Raw genomic sequence first — 23,835 nt, 5'->3', positions numbered from 1 at the left:
TCTCTGTCATTGTGCTGAAAAAACGCTCATCGACTTTCCTGGAATCCATTGCAACGTCAAATTAACCATTGAAATTGATACTGCTAAGATTCATATCGACATTGGTCATTAATGTGCAAGAAAAAAGGTAAATATCAGTTTGCGATTGATTAATGATGTTCATCTTCATCTTCATCTTCATCTTCATCTTTGTGTATGTTTTCATTATGCTAATAATCAATCGTTAATCTTTATTTTCTGTACAAAAAAAACCTCTTTTTCCCATTTCGTTCATGTTAACTTTTTGTTCACACAGAAAAACTTTCTCTCTCTTTCGTGTATCATTTTGATATGCAAACATCATTAGAGATGAAAAAAAGTTATTCCCAGTGAATGATGATCATGAATATACAGGGTGAGAGAGAGAGAGAGAGATAAACCGAGAACCGATTGGTAAAGAGGGTTGATTAAAATTAACCCAAATTTACCAGTAATGGAATCGGTATTGTATGTTTTTCATTGAGATTTGTTTTTTTCTTCATGTTTATATCAATAGATTAACAAAATAATTATTGATCATCATGTTCACTTTAATTGATTGGGAAAACTTTAATATTCAATTGTTAATAATTGATTGATCATCAATGCATCAAATAGATTATCAATAGATCATTTTTTATTAATAGATTACATCATTGATAATTTGTCTCTCTCTCTCATCATCATTATATAAATTTCGAGAGTCAGCTGATCAAAATTCAGATAATCAACACTTTTCTTAATTTAATCACTTAAATCTTCCTGATGAATATCAGTTAAGTGTGAATATATTAGATTGTTTTGATTTGTTTTGATTGTGACAACAAATTCTGTTTAAATTATCGATGCAACTGAGATTAAGTTGGTTACCACCTTTACTATTTTACCATAGTAATAATTGTGAATCTTGATGATTAGTTAATCATTTGCATAATATAAATGGATTATCAATGGACTAATGTGAAAAATTTACAAAGATGAGGATGGAAACTGAATATCACTAACCCTAAAAGCAAAAGATTAATAGTTTGTTTCTTCAACAAGATGAATCCGTGTAAATAGGTAAAGGTAAAGTTATATTACTAAGGATGATCCTCCTCTAGATGATGATGATGATGATGAGAAAGAAAAATGTTCTTCTTTCTTTATTCTTCTACTTTTCATCCTCATCATTTATTTTTTTTTTTCATTGTAACTTTTTTTCTTCATTTTTCAAATTGGATTCGGACTCTTACTCTTCAGTTTGGTTCCTTTTCTACTTGAATCCAGTAGAAAGAAAAAACTTTCCACTGATCCTAACGATCTTTAAGTCTTCAGGTATAAAGATGATAATGATGATGACTTTTCCACCTTCTTTTACCTTTGTCTGAGCTTTTCTCCTCTCTCATCATCATCTTCTTTGTTGTCTCTCTCTCTCTCTCTCATCTTGATGGATCTTCTTTACTTTATACTGACCATTTATCTTTCCTTGAAAACCTCAACGTGTTTTTTGTCAACACCTCAGGTTTACCTGTAAACAGTAAATACTTTTCAAGACAAAATCTTTACCTGGACACAACAAACATCAACATGACTACCTGAACAAATGGACATAAGGTAAAGTCGCAAAGGATTTTGAGTTTGTCAAAAAAACAATCGTTAATTGTAACAATCAGTTTTTTCTTATGATCATTTGTTTACTTTTTGACAGATTTACAAGTGAATGAAAAATTAACACTTACCAATAGTGATTAATATCATTTGTTAATTGTTAACTAACTGCGAACGATAATGAAAAATGATTCCATCAGTTAATTTTAGTTGTAAAAGTTAATTGATTTGGCAACAATTAAGGAAAATCAATAAGTTTCTCTATTGTCTAATAATCACATTGAGTAAGATGATATTTAGCTGAACATTTGATTGTATCTCTTGACACTATTTAACTAATTGTAAACTAAATTGTTCAACAGTTAATTGCTGGTTAGCGGAGATTAAATTTTCTTAATTGATTGTTAATTGTAAGTTAATTTGGTTATATGAAATGGATTTTTTTTTACTCGATAGACACAAATAAAAGGGTTAAGTTATTAACACAATGTTATCAAGTGAAACTCATTTTGTGAAAGTTAATTACAATTAATTATGTTTAAGGTTTCACCTAATTGTTGATTTACAATTATTGAAATTGATTGTCATCATATCAATGAGCTTGTCATCAGTAACAATAAATATATACAATTCTCATTAGGATGATTGCTAAATTAGCACAATTAGAAAATTGAAATTTAACAATCGACTTGATTGTGAAAAGTAATTGTTAATGAAAAAAAAGGTCAACAATCAATGTCTCCTTTGGTCATTAACTTAATATAAATCAATCGGTTACATTTCAATTGGTTTTAATGTTTTTTTTTCATGAGATAATCATGTTGATTGATCATCTTAATGTTAATTACTTATGGTTGATTGTTAATTGTTGCAATATATTAACAACACTCAAATTTATCTATTCCTCATTATATCAACATTATCAATTATGTTATGTGATTGAATTGATTTTATCATGAAATTGATGTTGTTTGTTTGTAAACAATCAGTTGATTGTCGGTCAAATAAAATTGATGTTGAATGAGCTTTTTGTTTTGTTTATACTCAAGGTATTTCAAATATGATTATTATTGAAGTTTCAACATGATTAAATTAGTTTTGTTCACTATGGGGGATCTTAATTTGATTGAATATATAACTTTTCAACTTAATTATATTTTGTTTTTGTCAAATACATTAAGCTTTTAATTGTTTTCTTTTTATTTTATTCGATCTCTCTCTCTCTCTCTCTTTCAAGGTAAAATGGGTGGACCAAGTCGTCCAGTATATGGTCCATAGGGTGGATAATGCATATTCAATTGTGATCCTGGTGGTGGTTTATGAATTGCTCCAGTTAAACCATTAGTTAAGGTGTTCAATGGTGATCCACTGGTGGTTAAAGATTTGTACGGATGATGACGATTAACTGGGACAAAAGTAGTTCGCCTTAAACCAGCAATTGGACTAGTTAACATTGGATCAAGGTGAGGATATTGACCGAGAAAGGCAAGAGCTGAAACAGAAGAGGTGTGATTGCGAAGGTGTTGTTGTAACTCCTCTGATGAGGTGAATCTTTTACCACAATAAGTATTACCCATCATCCAACTACATACGTTTGGTTTACCATTTACATTTGAAGCCGAAGCGGCAGCGGCCACAGCAGCAGCAGCAGCAGCGGCGGCTGCTGCTTGGGGTGAATTGGTTGATGAGGAGGAAGAGGATGAGGATGAGGATGTTGGTGGATTTGCAGGGTGTGAATGATGAGGGTGTGGTGGTGGTGGATAAAATGAATTACCCGGTAAATAGCCGTTTGCTTGAAGAGCAGCAATTTGATGGCTAATTGATGAGGTCATTTGAGATGTAACATGTGAACATTGTGTACATCCAGCGGGACAAGGTGATACCTGATGATGATGTAAAGCGTTTGCAACTGCGGCAGCGTTAAACCGACATCCAGCACAAAATGGATCTCGGCACATACTCGGCGAATGACAGTGTCCAGCTACAGCCGCTGCAACAGCGGCAACTGAAGCGGGATCATAACCATTTGGTGGAGGAAGGCCAAGGTATGGTGAGAGAGATGGGTATGGTACATATTTGGAGACACTATCTACAGTCAGTGGATAAGGTTTTGATGATGGTCGATGAGGAGATAAACAATCATTGCAATTGGAACCTTTTGATGATGGAGATGAATGATTAACATGAACCGTTGAAGTTGATGTTGTATTTGAAGATGATGTACTGACTGTCGATGATGTTGATGGTGTTGTTGTTGATGATGATGATGATGATGATCCGATATTAGACACATTAGTTGATAGAGATGATGAACTTTTTACATTTTCCCGTTTGTTTAAACTATTTGATTCGTAAGATTTTGAGATATTTTCACTTTTATTGACATAGTGTTTATTATTATTGTGATGATGTCGACTTTTATTATCACTATGTTGAGCGTTTTGAGGTGTTGAGCGGGTTCGGGAATCGTCAGGACACTTTTTTTTACTGATTATGTGATCTTCATATGGCTTGAAAGAGCATCCATTTGATTCACTATTACTTATGCTGGTGGTTACGCTGTTGTTGTTGTTATTATTCCCAATGAAACTATCCGTTGATGAAGATGAAGAGGATGATGAATGATTGGTTATGGTTATGTTGTTTGATCCATTCACTGAATTGGCACTGGTTCGATTTGTTGAATTGATTGGTGTTGAGTTTCTCAAAGGTGATACAGATAAACGACAAGAATCATTGTTTTTACGTGAGGATGAAGATTCAATTGAAGAGGATGATGAAGATGAAAGAGAAGACGAATTATTTGAAGATTTAACATGATCAATTGAAGATTTTGCTGATTTACTTGAAGTTGTATCTAAACCAATATTTCGACAAGTCTCTGCCAAAAGTATCAAAGGACTTTTACCTTCATCATACTGAGAGAGAAAGAGAGAAAATGGAATATAAGAAAAACGATCAAATAAATTTCTTCAAATTGTCGAAAATTTGGAAACAGAAAAGTAGAAATAAAATAGAATATAATCTTCTAATTAATTACTTACCCGAAATTCGGATTGAACGAAGTTGCTTGTCGACGACATTTAAATTACTATTTATAAAAAAAAAACGATCTTAATGATAAAAAGTTAACAATAGTGGTGAACAAATCGAGACAGTGACTGACATTAAACTGAATTTGTTGTTTACTAAATCAACACAAATTTTATTCCCTTTTTTCGTGACATGCGCAGTTACGGCCAATCATTTTTCGTCAAAATTTTCGACAACCAACGCCATCTATTGATTAGAAAAAGAGACAATCCTTCAACTCTGAACATATTGAGAAATTGTCATTCTTTTTGGAGTTAATTGAATTAATCCTATTCTTTTTCTTTTTTATTTACACAAAAGTTCTTGCTTATCAAATTTTTTATTAGAAATTAATATTTCTAATACTTTAGAACTGATAAGTGTTTGTGTTTTCATTTCTTATTTACTTAAATTTGCGCGATATTTTAGTTTGATTATCAATCAGCAGATGGCACCAGTTTCGAATTCTTTTTGTAATTTTATTGGCGGGAAAATTTTTTCTCTCTTCAAATGAGTTGATTGTTTTTCTTTTGTTTGTGATTTTTAATTTTGTTTAATTTTCTATTCTCTGTGATTATTTAGTTAAATTGTCTTTCATTTTTTGTTTTTTGTTTTCGTTTGTTTATTCTTCTTCAATTCAATGGATGAAACACCTTCCTCTTTACCTGATGAACCATCACAAGAAATTAGTCAACCTGAGGTTGAAATGGAAGATGAAGATGAAGAAACAGTTGAAAAAGAGAATCCGTTCTCATCGCCTAGAGAAGTTTATGGAAGATTAATTGAGGTGGTTAACAATGAGTGTCTGGTTGAGGAAATGTTACCTTTTGAAGAGACTGTACTTGAATGTATATTGGAACAGATGAGATACATGTCAGAGGGATTACAACGAGTTGGAAGTAAATTGGGAAGCTTTGTTGTTGAACAGCATAAAATTGAACTTGGACGATTTGCTTTTCTGGTTAACAAATATTATCGGACTCGATTAAATAAATTGGAATCAAGGTGTAATGAATTTGTCCGTCTTCTTCGTAGTGATACCAAAAAAGCCTTTAATCTACTATCACCATTGGAAATTAAATATTTAGACAATTATGTTACTTCTATTGATACCTTTATGGATGAAGTTATTCTCAGTCAAATGCCTGCTAATTTAAGTGACTTTAAAATTGGTCATATTCCGGCTAATTCATCGGCAGCCGATAATGAATATGTTTTTGTACGATGTAACGAGGCCACTTCGGTTGTATTAGAAGAACCTGATGGTGGAGGTCAAACTATCGTCGATATGACTCAAGATGATCAATATTTTCTACCCTTCAGTTCCCTTAGGTCACATTTTCAAAAAGGATCGGACAATTTACACATCATGTGAACAATTAACTCGATCATTCAATTCCAATACATCATCATCACCTATTTTCCAAGTGATAATTTACCAACTGAGAAAAATTATTTAAAAGTCTCCCAAATCAATTAACTTTTTCACATTCCCTTGAATCTACCAACCATCAGGAAAATATGGTTACTCCAATCAATCAATTAATTTATTTAATAAGTGTCAACAAAATTTAACTGGTCTAAATCTAATCATCTCGGTGGTTCTGTAATCTTCAAATTAATAGTTATTTTGTTACTAACAAAAAGTAACTAATTAAACGCACGAAGGTTAAAAAAATTCTAATGTTACATTCAATTATTGATTTGGAATTAGAATTGACAAAATTAAGTTAATTGTTTAGTAATGAAAAAAAAGGAAAGTGAAAGGAGATTAATTCAGTTAATTGATGTTGTAGCAAAAATGGAAAATAATTTAATTACTTTTTTCCATCAATTTTACTGAGCGAAAGAGAGAGAGAGAGAGAGAGATGAAAATAGTTAATTAGGAATTGATTATAAATCGAATTGATATTTTATGTAATTTTTTTTTCTAGGCTTTTGTTTATCAGTGACAATTAACAAACGTGGTCCAATTTATAAGAAAATCAGTTTTTTCTTTAAATTAATAACAGATTAACAGATTACCCTTCTTTTTGTTTAAATTAACTTGTGAATTGTTTGTTTCAAATTGATTAAATATCCAAGTGATCACCCGACAATTGATTCAGCTCACATGAGAGACAGATTAATTAGATATTAGAAAGAGAGTGAGGTGAAAAAGCTCTAGACTGATTAACGGTGGGGAAGAGGAGAGAACAAGAGGTTTTTCTGAGTACTGAGAAAGTTCAGTAGTAAGGACGATATAATTGTTGATTTTTTCTTCTTTCATATAAACGGTGACCCATAGAAAAAGGAAGAGATTGAGACAGAAGTAAAATAGAAGTCGAATCCATCATTTGCTCGTCAAGTTTGTAAGAGTGTTTTTTGTTTAGTATCGCGATCGAGGTGGTGATGGAAATTTACTTTCAACAGTTCAATTGGTGTTCTTTTTGTGATCTTTGCTTTCATTTGTTGTTGTTGTTGTTGTTGTTTTTTTCTTCGATAACATGAACTTTTCTAATGTTTCAGTTCAGATCCAAGTTTGTAATTCAATAATCTACACCAATCTAATTTAGCTTTGGTCACTGGTAAAGGTCTTCTCAAGGCTTTAAATGTTGTATCGGACATCGTTTGGTAATTGTCAGAAACGGCGGTTTGATATTCATTTTCAGCATCTTCGACTATCTGTACAAATTCATGGGCCGTTTGACTCTCGTTCTGTTGAGGAAATAAAAATGGATTATTAATATAATATGAGAATGATTAATATCTGATGAAACCATCAATTTAAAATAAAACTTAATTGTCCTCAACTAGAAAAATTTATAAAGCTTTATCGGTATACTTAAAGTAATATCAATAAGCTGGTGACAATTGAAAGGGAAAGTGATTGTATAATCATTTTTGGTGGAATGCAATCAATCAATTAAAATCTAATATGAGATAACTAATAAAATGATGTCAACTGTGATATATGAATTTGAAACCCTGGAAAATTAATCAACGATGAGAAAGAGACTCTCATATAATGAATAGAATATTGTTGAGAGAGAGAGAGAGAGAGAGAGAGAGGAAATAATTTCAACATACACTAATTGCCAAAGATTTTTTTATCTCCTTTGAGCTAACTAATTGGACGTTTCCATCTTCGTAGTAATGAACTTGCACTTTGATGACTCCCTTCAATTCAGCTTGACCTGAGGAAGGGTTAAAAGTAGTAGTCCAAATTGATCGCCAACGACCATTACTATAAGAAGAGGAGAAAAAAATTACAATCAATATTAGACTTATGGAAATACAAGAGAAAACAAAAATAATATATAGAAAAGAAAAATTCATTTCTCATTTTTCATGTTCAAAAGTAAACAAATCAGCTGATTGTTATAATAATATCATTTGACTGACCAAAAATTACGAGGTTGGAATTGATGTCCTTCAATGCAAGCGGTCAGGGTTATGTCATCATTTTGTGATGAACTAAATACAGAGCAACCACCATTAAAATAATGCTCTTTACAGTAATTAGTCCATAATTCATCCAAACTTGATCTCCATGGTTCAGAGATAGAATCAGGAGTCCATTGTTGATATTCAGAAGCTTCTTCTCTGATTGGATCATATTTGAATGATTTTTGAATTTTAGGATCATAAAATCTACCTCCAGGAAGCTCATTGAATTCAGTAATCAAAACCTGAAACAGAATAGAAACAAAACAAGGTTAAAATTGAGTAAATTATGGTCAGTAAGTTAATTTGGTTTCAAGAGAATCAACAACAACAAAAAAAAGACTTACTCCTTGTTCAGAATTTTCAAGATGAACTGGTGTCAATTGATCTTTACTGTATTGAGCAAAAATACTAAAATTGGAAGAATGGGAAACAAAAAGAGTGAGTAAATTAGGGAGGAAGAGACATATTTAGTTGTATAATCTAACGATCATCCGATAGAGAAATGTAGTTAACAGTAATTTGATTCATGGAAAACCCACCCTGAAGCTTGTTGTTGAAGCAAAGGATCATTGTTAAGCAAATAACGAACATCTAGAAATGAGAATATGGATAGAAAAAAAAAGAAAAACAACAACATTAGAAATAGAATATCAATTAAATTATAAAAGAAGAAAAAATGAAGAAATTTGATAGGCATAAATAAAGTAAATTACCTGTTAGCACTTCATTGAATTCCCCCGGAGGAGCATGAAGAATAAATTGTGTAACAATTCTCATCTTTAAAATATCTTCAGTGGCTTGACTTGTGGTCTCAGAGATCTCCATTGTATCACCTTAATTTAAATTGTTTAAATCAAGAAAGAAAACAAAATCACCGAAACAAAAAAGACCAAAGAAAAAAATATAAACAAACAAAAAGAGTGGAAAATATTGTAACTCCAAGAGATTGATTTTCTTTTTGCTTATGTTGTTTTCTTTTACTATTGATAGACAATTGATAGAATGAAACAATTTAAAAATCTATCTCGATTTAGAGTTATGGTGATTTAAATGATAAAACACAATAAAAACAAGAAAAAAATAACATTAAATTGATTCACTAATTATTGATAAAATTAGAGACTTTTTTTCAAAACAACCGATCAACATTCAACCTCATCCACTCTCGGTAACGCCTAAGGTTTATTCACGTGTGAATGGGTGGGGCATTCGCTCATGAGCAGAGCACAAGTTATGCTTTTCTCAGTTAAGAGAACCAAACTTTGAATGGAGAATAAGTTAATGTGATCAGTTTAATTGTCCATTTGGTGATTGTGTCGAGAGAAGAGATCTGGTTAATGATTTTGTCTCTGTTGATCAGATGATTCAGATTCTTTCAGGAGGGAATTTTTTTTCCAGTTACTTTTGTCACTTTTATCGGCCGTTTGTGACGTTTCATCGCGAATCGTTTTGTTTTGGTCACTTATCGTTTCAATGATTTTTTTCATGCATGGGAACGTTTTCAATGGTCAACATGATCAATTGAAGAAACGACTGAGTGAATTGTTCCTGATTTCAACTCTTCAAAATGTTCCCAAAAATTTCAATTAACTTTTAGTTTGTTGTCATAATTTGGAATCAATGAATTAATTATTTGGAACTATCCAACGAATCTACTAGAGCAATGACACGTATTTTTGGTGGCATTTTGGTTAAATTGACAAAATGAGAAAAAAGAAACAACAAACAAAACTTTGGGCTATTTCAAAGAGTTTGAATCAAAAATCGAAAGGTACTTTTGATTGATCATCACTTGATTTTAATTCAGTAGAAAATGTTTAGTCCATTTTAGCGCGAAAAATTTATGCTAATGGATGAAAATATTATGCTATTGATCAACACTTAAGTCTAATCATCATCAAAAAATGAAAAAATTGGATAAAATTGTTATCCAACAAACAATCATATCGATGTAAGATCAGTTATCGAAGCGATCAAAAATAAAGTCAAACCTTTTCACTACTGGTGCATTAATTACTCTTTTCTATTAACCTCTATATTTCTAGTTTCTTTTTCAATTATTATTAATAAGATAATCTCTTTAATTTTATTGCCAATAAACTGATGAGAGTAGTTGATTCAATCAACAATCAATATTATCGGTTAGTGTTAATGACTTCCAACGAAGTCTAATCTCAGGCTCAGTTTTAGTAAAATCAAGACTGTGATCTATCAATTCACAATCCAGGTATCTATTAATACATTTAATTGGTGGTACAAGAACAATAAGACCAAACTTTCATTTTCACAGGTAAAGTTAATCAAATCAAAATTAATTGCGATCGAAAAAAAGTTGACCAAAAAAAGATCAGCAAGTGGCGACATCTATGAGATTCGAATGGAACTAAAATGAGCGAATAAGTTTCTCTTTCTTTTTTCTGGTTTTTCTCTTTGACAGGAAAAAAACCCATAACTTGTGCTCTGCTCATGAGCGAATGCCCCACCCATTCACACGTGAATAAACCTTAGGCGTTACCGAGAGTGGATGAGGTTGAATGTTGATCGGTTGTTTTGAAAAAAAGTCTCTAATTTTATCAATAATTAGTGAATCAATTTAATGTTATTTTTTTCTTGTTTTTATTGTGTTTTATCATTTAAATCACCATAACTCTAAATCGAGATAGATTTTTAAATTGTTTCATTCTATCAATTGTCTATCAATAGTAAAAGAAAACAACATAAGCAACTACACACAAGCAAAAAGAAAATCAATTTTTTTTTTGGATACAATAAATATTTTTCTCTCTTTCTCTCTGTGTTTGTGTATCTCTCTGTCTCTGTCTGTCTGTTTCTATTTTTCTCTGTTTCTTTTTCTCTGTGTGTTTTTTTTGTTAGTGAAAGTATCAAATAGTTGGTGATTATATTAAAAAAAAATGGAGATCTCTAAAACCACAAGGAAAGCCAATGGAGATATATCAAACAACCTAACCACCACTGCAGATATTATTAATGATAACAATGATCCATCCTCAACTGAATTAGCAACAAATGATGATATTATCAATATGAATCAAGTAAATAAACCACCAGATATTGAACAAGATCTCAAAGAAATGGAGAGACGGAAACGAGTTGAAATGGTTATTAATAGTCAATTGTTTAGAGAAGAATTGGAAAGGATAATTGAATCACAGATAAATGAAGGTTATTCTCCATCAAGTTTATCGGCTCTTCAACAAGTAACCGAATTATTGTTACCCAATTCAGCGAGAAATTCGTCCTTAGCTCGATTTGGTTCCTCAGCGATACCAATCAATGATATTCGAGGTGTTGATGCCTTTAATTATGCTAAAGGCGAGAAATTGCTTCGATGTAAACTTGCTGCTGTTTACCGTCTTGTTGACCTTTATGGTTGGTCTCAAAGCATTTACAATCACATTTCTGTAAGTCACTTTAACATTTTGTTTGAAATTTTACTCTTTTTTTTGTTCTCTTCTAATCAACAAATTAGTTTTTGTTTTGTTTACTCCATAGTGGTAACTATATAATTACTCTATTTATAATTCTTACATGTTTATATTTGTATCTTTACTTGTACCTCTCTCTCTGTTTTTAGGTGAGAGTTAGTCAGGACCAAGAGCATTTCTTACTAAACCCATTTGGTTTACAATACCATGAAGTAACTGCCTCATCTCTACTTAAAGTAGATATGCAAGGAAATGTTATCAATCCAGGTTCCACTAATTTTGGATTTAATAGGTTTGTCCAAATAAATTAACTCCAATCACTTTTTTTCATGCATTTTTCTATCATTATAAATATTGACCCTGATTCTTTATCGGTTTTTTTTTCTCTCAATTTTTGATGCTCATCACAATCTTTTTTTCTCTATCCAATCATCTCTTCATTTTTTTTTTCTTCTTCTTTGCCTAATTCACCTACTTTTCTTTATCTGACCCTGCTCTCTTTATTTTTTGATATATTTCTCTCTCTCTCATCTTCAATTTTCGGTGATTCAGAGCCGGTTTTGTTCTTCATTCAGCTGTTCATTCAGCGAGACCCGATTGTAAAGCAATTATTCACATGCATTATCCTTCCTGTGTTGCTATTTCATCAATGAAATGTGGTTTACTAAAGATTAGCCAAGAATCAGCTATCATTGGGGATGTTAGTTATCATGATTTCAAGGGGATTGTGATTAATCCCGATGAACGTGAAGAAATCGCTCGTAATCTTGGTCCATCCAATAAGGTAATCTAATGTTTACTTTATCTATCGAGTTCATTCCTCTCTTAGCTACTCCTTTTTTAGTCCATTTTTCTCCTTCCTAAACTACTTTCATTTCTTCTCCCTCCATGAATCTTGCTGATTCTTCTGGATAAAAATGGTTTAAGTGATTCACCAAGATTCATTCAGAGAGAGTAATCACTTAAATCACTCTACCTATTAACATCGAGTGGTCTCCATTAACAATCATTAATTTTATTTATTTTCTTCTCTTTCGCTTCCGTATCACCTTATATTTGTTTTTTTTATCTTATTCTATTTTTCCTTAAAGGTCTTGTTCTTGAGAAATCATGGAGTTTTGACCTGTGGTGATACAATTGAAGAAGCTCTTCATTTGATGACAAATGTGGTACTTGCATGTGAAACTCAAGTAAAACTTTCATCCATTGGACTTGATAATATTTACCAAATGACCCAGGAAGCAGTTGAACAAGTTCGTAGTGTGGTGAAAGCCCCGGTAGCTAAAGTTCACGGTACTCCCAAGACCGAAGAAAGTGAAACAAATAAAATCAACGATGTGACCAGAGAGACACTTAGAAAATGGAAAGTCTGGGATCTCGAATTTGAAGCTCAGATGCGGATGCTCGATAATGCGGTAAATATTACCTAATATAATCTAACCTTTCGATTGATTTTCTATTATCTTGGCGGTTATCTTTAAGGAAAAGTTAATCTCCACCTAATCTCTCAATATCATCAATACATGATGATGTTTTTAAGCTTATCAATCATGATATCATTATTTTGCCCTTTTTCTAATTCTTTCTTTTTTTGTTCTCTGTTACAACTTGTGTATTAATTTCAGGGCTTCCGTACAGGATACATCTACAGACAACCTTTACTTCGTGCTGACCAGCAAAGACCAAAATACGACATTGAGATACCGCCCGCAGCAACTTCACTTAGCCAATACTTTGAAGGAGACAAATGGTTGAGTCCTTTAAAAAAATTGGTCGATGGAAAGAAAACTCAGGACAAACTTAAATGGGTCAATTCACCAAATTCATACCAAAAAGTGGAAATCTCCGAGACCGGCACACTCGATCCCAAGAAAATTACCAAGGTACAAGGATTTTAACCAATCATCCACATCTCTGAGCACGTTTTATTCTCGCACGTAGACAAACAAAAAAGAGTGAAGCAATACTAAGCACTACTGCCACTATTTACTCACAAAAATACACAAACACATACACAATCAAAGCTGCGACCCCTCCCTTAATCACATTTACTTCTATCCTTCCACATGAAACACACACACACACACTCTCTCTCTCTCTCACTCCTTTTGCTTTTATCAAGTGCATGAGCTTCACCAGCAACCAGTTTAGTTACATTATTATTTACTTTGCACGAAACGGTAAAAAATAATGAGGATATAATAGAGTAACAGAAAGGAGATAAAACTATCTGCTCATTTATCTTTTCTCTTACCCATCAAAGTCAAATACTATCAACAGAATATCCCACAATTATTAATGCACTTAATCTAATTAACCTTGTCCTCCCTCCCTCTCTTTCTCTCTCTCTCTCTTTCAATGAAAGCTATTGTTTAACCTACTCGCAAGTAACTTAAAGGGCAGAGGCAAAAAAACAATAACAAGAGAAATTAATATATTTTCTTTCTCTCTCTCTTTCCATCCCGATAAATTACCGAACGTCTAGTTGCGCATAAGCAAAACGCTGATCTCATTTAAAAGTTGACAGTTAATCAACAAATTTAATAGATATCATCTCTCTTCAGTCTTCAGACTCTAAATTTGACCATACCCAACATATATTAGCATTTGATCAGTTGATTAATTGTTGATCTGTCGCTTTGCTTTTGCGTTCACCAAAAGTTCAACAGTGTTGCTTACAAATTGATTGTTATTATTTAGATTTGCGCAAGTTTATTTCTCAGAAATTTGTTCTACCTACTCTCTCAGTCTATTCAATTAATATTCAGACATTCCCCTTTTGCTTTTTCTCCATTCTGTTGAATTTTGTTTCTTCTTTTTCACTTGAGGAACAAATTGTTGCCATAAGCTTATTATTATTAATATTTTTTCTTATTTCACGTTGTTGTGTCAAAAAGACTCTATCATAATTGTCTTCCACCATTTTTATTATTCTGACGAATTGTCAGTGATTGAGACGATTTTTTTTCTTTTTTGGGTTTGGCTCCTTAATCATTCCTTATTCTCCCTCGGTGTCTCCTTATATTCCTTAATCTAGTCCTCAAATTTAGTTTTTTTTTCAATTAATTTTTGATTAACAGTGATGATAATCTATGTTTGTGTGTGCATAGTTATCACGATGAATTGTTTTCTCAAAGAATTAGTTAGTCATGAAAGAATATAAAAAAAGAGGAAGAAAGATTTTAGATAATTTTACCCCTGAAGATGAAGGAAACTTGATGATAATAGTTGATTGGTATTCCGCTTATTAAATTGATATTATGCTTATAAAAATGTTGATAACGATTAGAAATGATGATGATGATAATGGTCAAAGAATTTACCTTAACAAGGTTTCTTATTTGGATAGAAAGTGATTGATGAAGAATATGAAAGAGAAACAAGCAGCAGAATTACCTCATATTTTGATTCATCTCCATCTTTTTTTCTCAGTCAGACTTATTTCACGTTTCTCTTTCTTTTCTCTTTCTTTTTTCAAGGATGTGTTGTTTCTGAAGAAAAACTTAGTTGCAGCTTGTTTGTTTATTCCAATCTCCATCTACCTGATTCTCTCCTATTCTCCCTCTTCATCTTCCATCATCTTTTCCACTATTACAGTTTAATCGACCAAACTTTTTCTTTTCTAGTAAAACGCTTACCGTGACTTACCTATCGTTCTCCCACTCAAGTGTTGCCTCTCTCACTTTTCAAGACTTTCAGCTTCTCTCTCTCTCTCTCGACTTTATCATCATTTTCTACCTTGAAACCTGTTAATTGAGTTCACAAAATTACTATGATGAAATGTTTCTTTCTTAGTAGTTACTTTTACAATTTAAAACCTACTCTCCCGTCAACTCCCTCTTTCTCTTTCTCTTTCTCTCTCTCTCTCTCAATATTTACTTTATTTTGTCATCATCCTGAAGAAAAAGTTTCTCCCAATTAATTTCAGCGTTACAATCACCTAATCATATTATTTAAGAAAAGTTTGACTCCCTAAGAATTTAAAAGAAAAGATGAAACAAAAAAGTTTTTAGGATTAGTATTACAAATGAACACATAATTACAGTTAATTAATTATCTATAGATTTTAATCAATTTTTAGATTGTATTTTATCTTGTAACCACTTGAGACTCATTCGTAGACATGTTATCCGTTTTGTTGCCGCACCTTTTGTATCAATTTTTGTTTTATTACTTGTTCATCTTTAGAGTTTTATCATTTCTGTTACCATACCTAGAATATATTATCAACCATGATTATAACATAATCATCCTGATTATCATGGTCTCTTTTTATTTTCACACTTTCAACATATATATTTACCTGAAAAAAACAAGACCGATTCTCTCTGCTCTCTCTCTCTTTCCTCATCTTCTTGTTTCTATCCTCAAACTCATCCTCAACCTGGAAAAATAATAATTTCATTAATAACAATAGTTTTAATACAATAATAATGATAATGATATAATTTCACATTATATAATAATAATAACGGTTATTAACTGATATCATCAATTGCATTTTATCCTCATCATCACTCTATTGTTTTCTTTGCTCCCTCACACACTTACTCTACTCTATCGATCTCTTTTAATAATAAAAACATAAAACATGATTAACTTGTCTCAATTTAATTGTTTTCTTTTCTCATTTTTTTCTATCTCTTTCTACCTTTCCATTTTTCTCTCTCCTTGTCTCTTTTCTTCCCTCTCTCACTCTCTCTCTCTCTCTGCTTTCATTTCTCTGCCTTTTTCTTATAGTGGATTCAAGATTCTTCACCTTCACATAGCAATCCAGTTAAAATTGATAATCCTCATCAATTTGTGCCTGTTAATGGGGATCCCGCCGAGTTTAAGCGAAGACAGGAAGAGGTTTGATTTTCTTTCATCAAATGCCCAATAATCAAAAGCGAAACTAGAAAATAATAATAAGGTGGTTCATTTTTCAAGGAACATGAAAAGTTAATGATATACACATACAATCAGCTAATGAAAGAGAAAATGAAAGAGAGAGAGAGAGAGTAAAGGATGTATCTTTTTATACGATGGATAAAAATTGAGCCTCGGAAAGAGATGAAGATGATCACAAGAATTAGGGCGTTGGCAACTATACCCTGAATAAACTCTCTCTCTCTCTCTCTCTCTCTCTCTCTGGAAAAAACTCTCTATCTCTTTCTTATTCTCTCTCTTTTTCCACTTTCTATTATTTTTCTCGTTTTCCTATCTACTTGTTATAATTTGACCTCAATTCCTTTTCTCACTTGTTCCATCATGAAAGCATTAGGGTTGTTCAGTTCGAAAAGAGTCCAAGGACAAATTTCGTATTGAAAAAAAAAGGAAGAAAAAGTGATTATCAGAATGAGAATTAGGAATCATGATGATGCGTCTGGAATAGTTTTTATTACTATTTTTCGTTGTTTCTCTTGATTGATCCACTTGAACATTATCATTTTCCCACTGTTTCGATATGATAACCATAACCACTGCTGCCGCTTCTAGTTAATGATACGAATTAATATTAATCAATCATTTGTTTTATCCAATTTACAGATGAAAAAAGTAAGAATGCAAAATAAAATCTCCGGTGGCCCACAAAGTCATATTTTGGAAGGTGTTACATGGGAAGAACTGAATAAACGACAAACTGTCGGAAGCGGAGGAGGAGATGAGACTGATCATGTAGTCCTTGTCGGTGCAGCTTCGAAAGGCATAATTCAACGGGAATTTCAACACAATGCAACAGTCTACAAGAGTGCATATGCCAAAAATCCATTCGACAATGTATCCGATCAAGAATTGGAAGAATACAAAAAATATATCGAAAAGAAACAAAGAGGCGAACCAGGTAAAGAAAATATCTCACAAAATCAATTGATTAGAACTTTAATTTTAATTCGATTCTCTTTTTCTTTCTCTCTCTCTCAAGTTGATGATATTCCTGATCGTTTTAAACACCTTTTATTGGAACCAGTGGTGGACCATATTAATGAGGATCATACAATCACTAGTCCTGTTGAACAAATTAAATCTCCTCAATCACCAATTTCTGATGAAGGTAAAAAACTTAACTACAACCCTAATAGTCTTTCACTACTCTTATTTAATTATTTGATCAATCAAATATCATTAATTCTAAATCCAATCAATATTCAACATAATCAATAATCTTCTTAAATATATATTGGATAACATGGAGAGAGACACACATACAAATTTCCTAATGAATGGAAAAACTTTTTCATGAGACTTTTCATTTTTACTGAACAAGGAAACAGACAAAATTCAAATATAATCTCAGATGATTGATAATCTTTAATCATTTCTGTATATTTATTGATAAACTTGAATTTTAGTTAATTTTTTATGGGAAAACTTTTTGTATCAATAGTTTTCAACTCTCTCTCTCTCTCAAGATCAGTCTACCTTAGCCACTCTGTGTGTTGTTAATTGTGTTGATTGTGTATTTCTAATTGTTTGCCTCTTTATTTTCTGAAACAAACCCACAAAAATTACTCAACAATTAACTGACAATGAAGAAAAAGCCTCCAAATCTTTATTGGATCATCCAAAAACTTCAGATCTTCAGATAATTATAACGCCGAGCCCTGATGGTTAGTCTTTTTTATCTTCTTTCTCATCATCATCATCATCATGTTTCTCTCTCTCTCTCTCTCTCTCTCTCTCTCTCTCTCTCTCACTCACCTTGCGATGTTATTATTTTCCAACTGGGCTGATGCATTAATTAATTACATGGAACTCAGAGTAACAATTAATATCATGGAGCAACTAATCTTCTTCCAACTACTAACATGATACAAATGCTTTTGTTGTTGTTTCTTTTTCTGTTGGAAAAAAAAGCAAAAAGTTTTCAAACTTAAAACAATCACTTTCGTATTGTTTTATTGTTCACAATTAACTTTAATTTTAATTTCTTTTAGTATTATTATCATTATTATTCTGTTGGTTTGTTTAGCTTTTTTGCTGGATAATTCAATTGATCATCTGGCATGAGAATCGCTAATAAGATAATTTAACCTTCTGCTTATTATTATTAATTATTGTTCTCATCTAATTAGTGTCTGCTAATTAATCTCAATGATTTATTTAATCATCGAAACTTCAATTTCTTTCATAATCGATTAACAAATTAATCTTTTTCTCTCTCTCTTTTCGTTTTCTACCTTCGATTTACCATCACCTTCACTTGACTGTTTTGATCATCGATTTGTTCATCCAACTAATTAACTAACGTGAATTTGGTCACTTTCAGAATTTTCTGAGTCTCGTAAAACTGAAGGTAACCAAACAATTAACTTAATTATATTTGTTTTCAATTTGCTGAAATTAATCATTTAAAATGCGTTTTGTTTTCGCTTTGCCTTGTCAATAGATTTTTAGAAATTTATTGTTTATGTTTTGTTATTTTCTCATGATAATAACTTTTGTTTTTGTTTACCTTTTTTGATAACATTGATTTCTTATGAGCCGATGAATTATTTTGACTGATTGTTGCTTGCGCTTCTTTGGTGTTTTGCATGACAATTAACTTTTTCATTGTAGATTTTTACAGTTTGATCGGGATAATTAATTCTTTTTACTTTTCCTTTTTGTTTCTACAGCGACATCAACATCTGAAAAGGATAAAAAGAAGAAGGGAATTCGAACACCATCCTTCTTGAAGAAAAAGAAGCACAAGAAAGAGAAAGAAGAGAAGGCTTAACTTTCTTACTCAAATAGAAATTGTTTCCCAAAATCATCTAATAAATGCGAATAATAATAATTAATTATAAAATGAGAACAGAGATAAGATGGAAACTGTTGAAGATTGTAGATGGTTTTTTTTTCTTCTGCCATTGGTTCTTCTCTCTTCAATCGGAATCCATGACCGGGAGTATTGGTAAATCTGCGGTATAATCACTCGAAATCACCTTTAAAGTTTGATTCTTTATGCATCGCTGTTTTGATTGAACTTCAGCCATCTCCAATTGCAGCTCCTCAATAATTTTTTCTTCTGCCTTTTTCAATTTACTCACTTTATCCTTTAACTGCTTAAATGTCTCCAACTGTTCATATTTGAATGGCTTCAACAATTTAGCAAGAATATTACCCTCATCCATTAAAAAATTGAATTCCCTTTTTGGATTGACCGATTCTATTCGGTTCTTTAACTCGTCATCGTTAAACAATCCTTCATATTTTGGTCTCAGTAGAGCCATAATGTCACCAACAAATTTATCCTTCAAATCATTGTATTTATGCGTATCCAACGCTTTTTGATGAATAAACATCCGCATCAATGAATCAAATTTCTTCTCCAAAGCCTCTTCCACTTTCTTTAAAATCATACATTGGAAATCATATAAACAGGGACGAACACTCTTCTCATGATCTTCCAGACACATTGAGACAACTTCTCGTGACATTTTACTAATTACCGAACAAACCAAGTCACCAACACAAATTATAAATTTAAAAGAAAACGAAAATATAAACAAACAATTTGATTAATTAACTTGAACACTAAAAGGAAAACCTTTTCTCTTTCCAACAGAATTAGAATTTGTTTTTTTCTTAACCGCCAAAACCAAAGAAAGAACAAAACAAAACATGGCAACGAGAAATTCCAACAGAAAGTGTCGCCATCTCAACTTTACTAAATTTACTAAATTCTATTCGTAATTAGCTTAATAAGATTTTTCGAACAATCGAAAAGAAAATCGATAAGAATCGATGTTTGTGCGAAAGAGAAAAGAAAGAGTTTAGACAATTGGGGAGGAGACTAAGTTAGATTTTAACGATCGAATAGGAAAAGAAAGAGACAAATGAAAGAGAGAAAATAATCAATTTCTATTAATCGGTCGATCGGTGATTTTAAATCGATTTAATTATTCGATGATTACGATTAACATGGAAATGAATTGTTGTTGATAGTAAACATTTTGGATCTTAAAGTGTTTACTATAGTTTATTAATCTTTTTAATTGCTGGTTAAAATTGTAGCTTTTTCTTAGTGTTAATTTATTGTTCCTTTGGTTGTTTGAAGCTATTGTTTAATAGATTTAGTTACCTATGTCTAAACAATAAAGTTATCCTATTTTGATTTCATCGATTGTGTTGAATTGACCTTTTTTTTTGCTTGTTTGTTTTATATTTACTTGTGTTCACTATGGAGGAATTACTTGCCAGAACTGATGATATTATTTTTGAAGTGGAAACTGCTTTGGAGGAGCAAATCGGTGCTTTGAATTTACCTTTTCCGGGTATGGATAAGTCAGGGGCTGCTGTTTGTATTGCTCATCTTCGCGGTGACTGTCCTCGTGGACTTAACTGTCCTTTTAGACACATAAAGGGAGACCGGTCGGTTGTATGTAAACATTGGCTGCGTGGTTTATGTAAAAAGGGTGATCTCTGCGAGTTTCTCCATGAATTTGATGCATCCAAAATGCCTGAGTGTTACTTTTACTCTCGTTTTCATGCCTGTAGTAATAAAGAATGTCCCTTTCTTCATATTGACCCGGAATCCAAGATTAAAGATTGTCCCTGGTATGATAGAGGTTTTTGTCGCCATGGTCCCAATTGTCGCCATCGACATACAAGACGTTTGATTTGTTTATGTTATCTTGCTGGTTTCTGTCCCCTTGGACCTGAATGTAAATTTGTTCATCCTCGTTTCGATTTACCCATAAATGATCCTACTATTCAAACCAAAAAAGGAACTGTTATTTGCCATTATTGTAACGAATCAGGACACAAAATTTACAATTGTCCAAAAATGACACCAGAAGCTCGTGAAGAAGCAATTCAGAGTAAATTATTCTCAATGAAACAACACCCTGGTCAACAGCTTCCTCATCATTCACATCACAATTCCCATCATTCTAATCATCCTTCACACTCTAATCACTCTAATCATCACCATCATCATCAACCTCATTCTAATCATCCAAATCATCAACATCCTCATCAAAATCAAAACCATGGACCTTCACCAAACTTTATCAAGAAAGGTGGACCACCGCCAATAAATGCTGATGATTCGGAAGATGCCCAAGGAGGTAAAGAAAGAGTTCACCGGCCATTAGACCAAGTAACATGTTATAAATGTGGAGAGAGAGGTCATTATGCTAATAAATGTCCCAAAGGTCATCTAGCATTTCTCAGTAGCGCTCTTAAGGAACTTCAAGCGAAAAGATCTGATCCGAAAAGATAGAACCTCTGATTGTGTATTATTTGACTCTTGTGTAATATTGAAACATTTTTTTTCTCTTCGTATTGAACAATATATAGTGAATTATATTTAAGCCAAAAAAAATTGTCCAGTAAATCATTTTTACGAGTTGATCAAATTCGGTTTAAAATATTCCAATTCCCTCACAATCGAATCAATCAGCTAATTATTGCGAATGAAAAAAAACGATTTTCTTTTTGTTACAATTAAGAAAAGTGTAAAATTTATCTCATTACTTTAAATTAAATTCAAACTAAATGAACTTCAATTGTTTCGTCGACTCAATTGTCCATTGTATCTTAATTGTTTTTTTGTTTTATTCGAGTTTCAAATGTAACTGAAAGTATTAATTTCTTAGTTATTGATCTTTTTGAATGAACAAAACTCGAGAATTGATTAATTTGAAAAATATAAACAACAACAAGATGATAATCGGATTGAATTTTCTTTGGTTTTCTATTCAATCCAATCAACCGGAACTTCATCGGTACGAAATCTCTGGGTAATCGTTGCCTCTGAAACGGGAGTTAAATGTCCATTTTGAAATAGTAAAGTTCCAGCTTGAGCGATCATGGCTCCATTATCGATGCAATATCGTTCATCGGTTGCATAAAGTGTCGCCCCTCGTTCTTGGGCCATTCCTGACATCATCTTTTGCAGTCTCTCATTACATCCAACGCCACCAACGATTAAAACCTCCTTAGAAGTTGTATTGGACATCGCACGTTCGGTTGTTTCGACTAACATTGCAAAAATGGTCTCTTGTATTGAGAAACATAAATCTTCAGGTGTATATTCACCCTTTTTCAACCAATTATCGGTTCTTTCCTAATTAGAAATAGAGAAAATATAAGTTAGATTAATTAACTACGAAATTAGTAAATGAAAAAACATTTACCTCGATGAATGAAAGTAATCCAGAGAAAGAAACATCCATTCCTTTGACTACATACGGAAGTGGAGCTAATTTTTTACCACTGGAAATAATATAAAATTGATCACTAATCAAATTGAATTCGATTCCATTTCAACTTACTGTTTAGCCATTTGTTCAATATTATAACCAGGACTAGGATCGTTTGAAAGCTAGAGTTTAAAAGGGATTGAAATGTTGACCGATATGAGAAGAAAAAACTTAATTAGACTCTGGAAGTTAAATTTAATTAATAGTTCTGATTAATTACCTTGAGAACTCTAGCGAATCGATCTAAACAGTTGCCAACAGCAATATCTATGGTTTCTCCAAAGATTCTGTACCTTCCATTGGAATAGGCAATAATTTGAGTGTTTCCTCCACTAACATAGAGAATAGTTGGATTTTTGGCACCAGTAATTAACTTTCCCATCTCAATGTCTTGAAAGAAGAAAAATTTCATTCACGGAAAAGGAGAAAGAGAGAGTAAAGAAAAATTTAAATTCTAGAATAAAAATTCTCATTAAAGAGGAATATTAAAAACCCTTACGAGCGATGCAATGATTAACAGCTACAATTGGCTTATTCCAAAGTTGAGATAATGTTCGAACCACAATGGCGACTGATTGTAAAGGGGCTCCCATTCCAGGGCCTTTGGTATAACACAAGACATCAATATCTTCAGGTTTACATTGACTTTCTTCAAGACATTTACCAAGTAATTCATGAATTTTATTCTGATGGTGTTTATCTGTATCTCGGGGGAGAAAACCTTTGAGAAGAGAAAATAAGAAACAAAATCAATAATGTGCAAAAAGTTAACACCAACCACAAGAATCTGCAAAACGAAATGTAGATTATGATTATCAATGATAGATTATCAAATCAAATTTAAACTCTTAATCACAATTAAGACAAACCTTGTCCAGGAGGTGAGATATAAGTTGAACGAGGATTAGCTAAAACTTGACCATCCTTGATAATACCAATTCCTAGTTTATTAGCACTTCCCTCAAAACCTAATGCAATAACCATAATTAAACTGAATAATTTAACAAACAATCAAATTAATCAGAAAACAATTTAAACAAAAACAAAAAATTCAAAACAAACAAAAAGTTGAACTGAGTTTCTGGTAACCATAGAAACCGGCGGGAAAT

General features: G+C 32.0%; 6 protein-coding genes across 10 annotated transcripts; 3 read left to right on the top strand and 3 right to left on the bottom strand.

Annotated features, from left to right (window-relative positions):
- Positions 1 to 2,027: 2,027 nt before the first annotated feature.
- Positions 2,028 to 4,797, bottom strand: LOC128394660 (uncharacterized protein DDB_G0271670-like). Its single transcript, XM_053355014.1, has 2 exons — positions 4,653 to 4,797; positions 2,028 to 4,526 (listed from the first exon to the last, which is right to left on the bottom strand). Exons 1-2 carry the CDS (start codon positions 4,689 to 4,691, stop codon positions 2,841 to 2,843), a joined length of 1,725 nt encoding a protein of 574 aa, XP_053210989.1. The 5' UTR covers positions 4,692 to 4,797; the 3' UTR covers positions 2,028 to 2,840.
- Positions 4,798 to 5,194: 397 nt separating this feature from the next.
- Positions 5,195 to 6,358, top strand: LOC128394621 (DNA replication complex GINS protein SLD5-like). The gene has a single exon (XM_053354967.1). It carries the CDS (start codon positions 5,321 to 5,323, stop codon positions 6,053 to 6,055), a length of 735 nt encoding a protein of 244 aa, XP_053210942.1. The 5' UTR covers positions 5,195 to 5,320; the 3' UTR covers positions 6,056 to 6,358.
- Positions 6,359 to 6,573: 215 nt separating this feature from the next.
- On the bottom strand, positions 6,574 to 9,297 carry LOC128394620 (F-actin-capping protein subunit alpha-like). Its single transcript, XM_053354966.1, has 6 exons — positions 8,823 to 9,297; positions 8,649 to 8,700; positions 8,454 to 8,517; positions 8,065 to 8,351; positions 7,750 to 7,906; positions 6,574 to 7,377 (listed from the first exon to the last, which is right to left on the bottom strand). The coding sequence occupies exons 1-6, from the start codon at positions 8,932 to 8,934 to the stop codon at positions 7,177 to 7,179; spliced, it is 873 nt and encodes a 290-aa protein (XP_053210941.1). The 5' UTR covers positions 8,935 to 9,297; the 3' UTR covers positions 6,574 to 7,176.
- Positions 9,298 to 10,603: 1,306 nt separating this feature from the next.
- Positions 10,604 to 19,840, top strand: LOC128395025 (protein hu-li tai shao-like). Of its 5 annotated transcripts, XM_053355413.1 has the most exons (11): positions 10,606 to 11,531; positions 11,705 to 11,847; positions 12,108 to 12,339; positions 12,647 to 12,970; positions 13,181 to 13,438; positions 16,296 to 16,406; positions 17,085 to 17,379; positions 17,461 to 17,589; positions 18,071 to 18,145; positions 18,805 to 18,831; positions 19,154 to 19,840. In XM_053355413.1, the coding sequence occupies exons 1-11, from the start codon at positions 11,022 to 11,024 to the stop codon at positions 19,252 to 19,254; spliced, it is 2,205 nt and encodes a 734-aa protein (XP_053211388.1). In that variant the 5' UTR covers positions 10,606 to 11,021; the 3' UTR covers positions 19,255 to 19,840. The 5 variants fall into 5 exon arrangements, with proteins under 5 accessions (XP_053211392.1, XP_053211388.1, XP_053211390.1 ...); XM_053355417.1 differs by lacking the exon at positions 16,296 to 16,406 and having other exon boundaries at positions 10,604 to 11,531; XM_053355415.1 differs by lacking the exon at positions 18,071 to 18,145.
- A 633-nt stretch (positions 19,841 to 20,473) lies between these two features.
- Positions 20,474 to 22,030, top strand: LOC128395026 (cleavage and polyadenylation specificity factor subunit 4-like). Its single transcript, XM_053355418.1, has one exon. It carries the CDS (start codon positions 20,701 to 20,703, stop codon positions 21,742 to 21,744), a length of 1,044 nt encoding a protein of 347 aa, XP_053211393.1. The 5' UTR covers positions 20,474 to 20,700; the 3' UTR covers positions 21,745 to 22,030.
- Positions 22,031 to 22,054: 24 nt separating this feature from the next.
- Positions 22,055 to 23,778, bottom strand: LOC128395027 (probable tRNA N6-adenosine threonylcarbamoyltransferase). The gene is made up of 6 exons (XM_053355419.1): positions 23,596 to 23,778; positions 23,226 to 23,447; positions 22,947 to 23,116; positions 22,799 to 22,848; positions 22,661 to 22,739; positions 22,055 to 22,590 (listed from the first exon to the last, which is right to left on the bottom strand). Exons 1-6 carry the CDS (start codon positions 23,708 to 23,710, stop codon positions 22,219 to 22,221), a joined length of 1,008 nt encoding a protein of 335 aa, XP_053211394.1. The 5' UTR covers positions 23,711 to 23,778; the 3' UTR covers positions 22,055 to 22,218.
- Between the last annotated feature and the right edge of the window lie 57 nt (positions 23,779 to 23,835).

Source organism: Panonychus citri, unplaced genomic scaffold (genome assembly GCF_014898815.1).
Source record: "Panonychus citri isolate SS breed McGregor unplaced genomic scaffold, ASM1489881v1 Contig00140, whole genome shotgun sequence".
Lineage (NCBI taxonomy): Eukaryota > Metazoa > Arthropoda > Arachnida > Trombidiformes > Tetranychidae > Panonychus > Panonychus citri.
This window is presented reverse-complemented; position numbering and strand designations above follow the sequence as displayed.

Bases quoted from the DNA above. Each gene is read 5' to 3' on its own strand.
- LOC128394660 (XM_053355014.1), bottom strand. From the start codon at position 4,691: ATGTCGTCGACAAGCAACTTCGTTCAATCCGAATTTCGG. The intron at 4,527-4,652 runs GTAAGTAATTAA...TTTCTCTCTCAG, and splicing joins TCGTTCAATCCGAATTTCGG to TATGATGAAGGTAAAAGTCC.
- LOC128394620 (XM_053354966.1), bottom strand. From the start codon at position 8,934: ATGGAGATCTCTGAGACCACAAGTCAAGCCACTGAAGATATTTTAAAG. The intron at 8,352-8,453 runs GTAAGTCTTTTT...ATTCTGTTTCAG, and splicing joins TTGAAAATTCTGAACAAGGA to GTTTTGATTACTGAATTCAA. The intron at 7,378-7,749 runs GTATGTTGAAAT...TTTCCTCAACAG, and splicing joins AAAAATCTTTGGCAATTAGT to AACGAGAGTCAAACGGCCCA.
- LOC128395027 (XM_053355419.1), bottom strand. From the start codon at position 23,710: ATGGTTATTGCATTAGGTTTTGAGGGAAGTGCTAATAAACTAGGAATT. The intron at 23,448-23,595 runs GTTTGTCTTAAT...CTCTTCTCAAAG, and splicing joins TATCTCACCTCCTGGACAAG to GTTTTCTCCCCCGAGATACA. The intron at 22,740-22,798 runs GTAAGTTGAAAT...TATTATTTCCAG, and splicing joins ATTGAACAAATGGCTAAACA to TGGTAAAAAATTAGCTCCAC.
- LOC128395025 (XM_053355413.1), top strand. From the start codon at position 11,022: ATGGAGATCTCTAAAACCACAAGGAAAGCCAATGGAGATATATCAAAC. The intron at 17,590-18,070 runs GTAAAAAACTTA...CTGACAATGAAG, and splicing joins ATCACCAATTTCTGATGAAG to AAAAAGCCTCCAAATCTTTA. The intron at 18,146-18,804 runs GTTAGTCTTTTT...GGTCACTTTCAG, and splicing joins TATAACGCCGAGCCCTGATG to AATTTTCTGAGTCTCGTAAA.
- LOC128394621 (XM_053354967.1), top strand. From the start codon at position 5,321: ATGGATGAAACACCTTCCTCTTTACCTGATGAACCATCACAAGAAATT.
- LOC128395026 (XM_053355418.1), top strand. From the start codon at position 20,701: ATGGAGGAATTACTTGCCAGAACTGATGATATTATTTTTGAAGTGGAA.